The following is a 4,247-nucleotide window of genomic DNA, read 5'->3' on the forward strand; positions in this document are numbered from 1 at the left end:
CTTCAACTCCCAGAATTCCTGAGCCAGCCATGCTGAGGGGAAAGAGAAGTTTCCAAGCTGAGCCATGCTGGCTCAGGAATTCTGGGAGCTGAAGTCCACGAGTCATAAAAGAGCCAAGGTTGCCTACCCCTGATTCTAATCCATTAACCACCTCCAAGATGTCGTTCCCCCAGGCCAGCTGGCAGAGTCAAGTCTTCAAACCTTTTGGAAGGCCAAAAGGGCTGGTGTGGATTTCAATTGGGGTGGGGGAGGGAAACATGATGTTCCGAGGGTGGGAGTCACGGCAGAAAAGGGTCTTCTCTTGGACTCCACCAGCCAAAATTCTTTGGCCAACGGGGTCTGCAACATGCCTCTTCTGCCAGCGCAAGTGGGATGGGCTAATCCCGTTGGGCATGAGACACTGAAATGTTGCCGCTAAGATTCATCAATCACATCTGCACCAGGGTTTTCAGGGTACCGATCACAGAAATTTTTATTTTCCAACATCCACATTCCCAGTTCTGCATTCTGAATATGAGAACTTATACAAACGTTACGTGTTCACACCATCTCTTCGTCTTTAGACTTTCCCAGTTCCACGTGTATAGAGATTGTAGCACATAACAATAATAATAATTAATAAATAAACAAACAAATAAATAAAGTTGGAAGGGACCTTGGAGGTCATCTAGTCCAACCCCCTGCTCAGGCAGGAAACCCTATACCATTTCAGACAAATGGCTGTCCAATCTCTTCTTAAAAACTTCCAGTGTTGGAGCATTCACAGCAGCTTGTTCCACTGGTTGTTTTAACTGTCAGGAAATTTCTCCTTAGTTCTAGGTTGCTTCTTCTCCTGCCTTCAGGTGCTTTGGAGAATAGCTTGACTCCCTCTTCTTTGGGGCAGCCCCTGAGATATTGGAACACTGCTATCATGTCACCCCTCGTCCTTCTCTTCATTGAACTAGACATACCCAATTCCAGCAACCGTTCCTTATATGCTTGAGCGAGCTGCCGATGGTAAGTAGGCACAAGTCCATAATATCTCTGCAACTCCTATACCAGGGCTCAGGAATTCAACCTCTGCCCTATACCGAGGTTGAAACAGGCTATTTGAAACATTTTGAAAGGGCTTTCAGATTGAAATCTTTCCAAAATGATCGAAATGAGGCATTTGGAATCCAAAATACCCCAAATGTGAAATGTCCTGCACAGCCATAGCATACTGGTGCAGGAAGATCAGATACTAGGATACTAATCCGTATGTAATTCTTATAATTTTTAAATTATTCTTATAATAGTTCTTATATTTTTGTTTTACGCTGTAAGCTCCCTAGAATTGCTCTGGTTAGTGAACATAAATTAATAATAAATAAAATCAGAGCCCTCCCCCCTATGAACAGTGCAGACATAAATCACTTTTATAGCATTTGACAAACCGTGTAAATTACCCCTATTTTTGCATCCATCCAAAAGGGAGCAAGAGACTAAAAACATAAGTAGATATAAGAATACGAAGTGCCTTTTATGCACAGGCTCCTAATTATATTACGCTATTTGGAAATTGTCTAAAATCATTTGGTAACAAAGTTAGTCATACCCAAAGACTGTAGCTACACTTGCATAAAAACAAAACATATAAGCCTCTGATTTTTCACCTCATCATAGTGATTTATTGAAAGCACTTGGTTGACTAGCCAGCATCTGCCTGGCACGGTCATGAGATTCTGGTGGCATCTCCCCTGCCCCACCCAAAAAAGCCCCCAAAACCCAGAGCCTGCTTCCATCAAAAGGATCCACCCACAAATCACCAAACTTTGCTCATTGGTAAGATTGCCCGGTGAGACTTGAAAACCGCTGGCTGCGACACAGGACCTTACGATTTGGGAAAACAGGCTGTCTCCAAGGCCCGAGCCCAACTGAAAGCCTTGGTTTTGGTAAAAAAAGAAGACGGCCCCGAAGACGCAATCCTCGATCTCTGGACAGCCAAGCAACTTCTCAAACCTGCCTTTGCTGGTCATATTTTTTTTCCCCCCTAAGCCTTTTTCTCCTGATGCTTCAGGTCCGTTCACCCAAAGGCCCAAGTTGCAAGAAGCGTCCTCCCTTTTGCGCAAGGCGAATTCGGGGTAGCAGCTCAGTTGCAGGCCGTCCCCCGCAAGGGTCCTTTGCCACCAAGGCGGGACGTTGAGCTGCCTCATTTCGCCGGACCCGCCTGCTTCTGCCTCCGCGCCTGTTTTTTCAACCGGTGCTGGAGCTGCTTCTGCTGTCTCTCCTGCATGGTCTGCTGGACTCGGCTCTGGAACTCGAGCTTCTTCTTCTTGATCTTGGCCAGCTCGGCCTTACGCTGCATCTCCAGATCAGGGTCCTGCCAGGAGAAGGGAAAGGAGAGATTCCAAGGTGCACAGCAGCAGACCTGGTTTGCAAGGGCCCCCAAACTGTTCCCCCTTCTCAAGCTCTCCAATTGTGGCTGTTTACCATAAGCATTTGCCTTTCTTCTCCCCAAAACGGTCTGCCCTTCAACCATCACTTCACGGAAGCACGGATTTCACAGCCACTATTACGTTTAAGACCGAGTTCGCTATTACAACGTTGGATGGCTCCACGTTTAACGTATCGTGTATGAACCCAACGTTGTGCTTTGTAAACTGTGGTCTGTCAGGCTGGGTCATGGCTAACCAGTACTCTTATTCGGGAAGCCAAAGTTTAGCATGCTGAAGAAAACCCAGCCGTGCGCTAGCCCAGGGATCTGGATAAACCAGAGATGGAAAACCGTAGCAAACCACAGCGGCCAGTAAGCTTGCCTGCTTCCTTTATGGTAATTGTGCTTTAATAATAATTAATAAGAGTTGGAAGGGACCTTGGAGGTCATCTAGTCCAACCCCCTGCTCAGGCAGGAAACCCCACACCATTTCAGACAAATGACTGTCCAGTCTCTTCTTAAAAACAATCCTGTGTTGGAGCATCCACGACTTCTGGAGGCAGGTTGTTCCACGGATTAATTGTACTTAACTGTCAAGAAATTTCTCCTTTGGGTCAAAGCAAATTAAGGATGAAAAAAACACAGTCAAACAAGGACAAGCGTGGGGTCCTTGGTGCTCTTTGAGCTTGGGGTTTTTTTTCCTTGCAGATGTTTCATTACCCAACTAAGTAACGCCATCAGCGCTAGAAGGGAGGGGGGGGAAGGGGTTGGTCTCTGTTTATATACCAGGGGGCCTACCCTTTTCACTGTCCTTGTGGTGTGTGCTGTCGGTTGCCCCTGATCTGCAAGCCTCCACTGATGGTCAGGACTGGGGGGAATCCCGCTTAGCCCCTGCCTGCCCTGGCAGCGTGTCAGAATCCATTTATATCACATTCATAAATGTATGTTTAAAACATTATCCCCCCCCCCATGGATTCTGCCATCTCCCGAGGAAGGAGGAGCGCATGTGGATTCAGCCTGCCATAGGTTATTTCAAAGACCAAGGGAACCTTTTGGACTGGGGGAACAAAGGGGAGGGTTAGAGAAGAAGGCATCTGGCCTGTGTCTTCGTTTAATTCTGTAGAGGAAGAAGGCAATAACCATAAAGATTCGAAGTTCCTTTTTTCCCATGAAAGGGATGACACGAAGTAAAATGATGGCAGCTGACCAAATGGGGTTGAGGGAAGGGGGATTGAACCGGGATCCCTTTATAAAGTTTCAATTTGTAAAACAATACTAAGTCCTGTCTTGTATTTCCACAGCCAAACATGTCCTAGTAAAAATTCCTTTTGGACTAGAACTGACTCCAAGAGTGTTTGTTTTTCCTAAGACGTGGATTGGGGTGGGTCCTGACAAAGCGGCTTCTTCTCCCTTACCTTTCCTTCCAGGATCATCTGCTTCCGCTTATTTATTTCCTTCTTCTCGTCAAAATCCGTTGCCTCCAGCCTCTGAGTTAGGAAAAAAAACACCACATGCGGCATTGTGGAGTTATTTGATTGACGTGTTCTTACAGAGGAGCAGCTAAAGCAGCGGACTTGAACGGAGCCTCCAAATCGTCACTTGCCCATTTGGGGCCCAGGAACCAGCCCCCTCCCTCCCTCCCCCTGCCTCCACTTACAATCTCACATTCCCGTCGGACCACGTTCACTTGGGTGAGAATTTTCAGCACGTTTTGCTCCTCCACGGAAAACTCCTGAAGCTTCATTTCTAAAGAGAGGGGGAGCCCAATGCTGACACAGCAAAAAAAGCAAACCTCCTTTATCTTTTCCCCACTTGTACACGAGCATCTCAGCCATTTCACGCTAGGCGGGTA

At 46.8% G+C, this 4,247-nt stretch overlaps 1 protein-coding gene across 2 annotated transcripts in view; it reads right to left on the minus strand.

Annotated features, from left to right (window-relative positions):
• Nucleotides 1-1,639: 1,639 nt before the first annotated feature.
• The window catches only part of DDX49 (DEAD-box helicase 49), a 28,841-nt gene continuing 26,233 nt past the window's right edge, over nt 1,640-4,247 (minus strand). For both annotated transcript variants that reach the window (XM_083363951.1, XM_083363952.1), the window contains exons 11-13: nt 4,053-4,141; nt 3,811-3,882; nt 1,640-2,341 (exon numbers count right to left, since the gene is read on the minus strand). In XM_083363951.1, coding sequence (XP_083220077.1) covers nt 2,171-2,341; nt 3,811-3,882; nt 4,053-4,141 — 332 coding nt within the window. In that variant the 3' untranslated portion in view covers nt 1,640-2,170. The remainder of the gene's footprint in view (nt 2,342-3,810; nt 3,883-4,052; nt 4,142-4,247) is intronic.

This window comes from Vipera ursinii (genome assembly GCF_947247035.1).
Source record: "Vipera ursinii genome assembly, chromosome: 1".
Classification (NCBI taxonomy): domain Eukaryota; kingdom Metazoa; phylum Chordata; class Lepidosauria; order Squamata; family Viperidae; genus Vipera; species Vipera ursinii.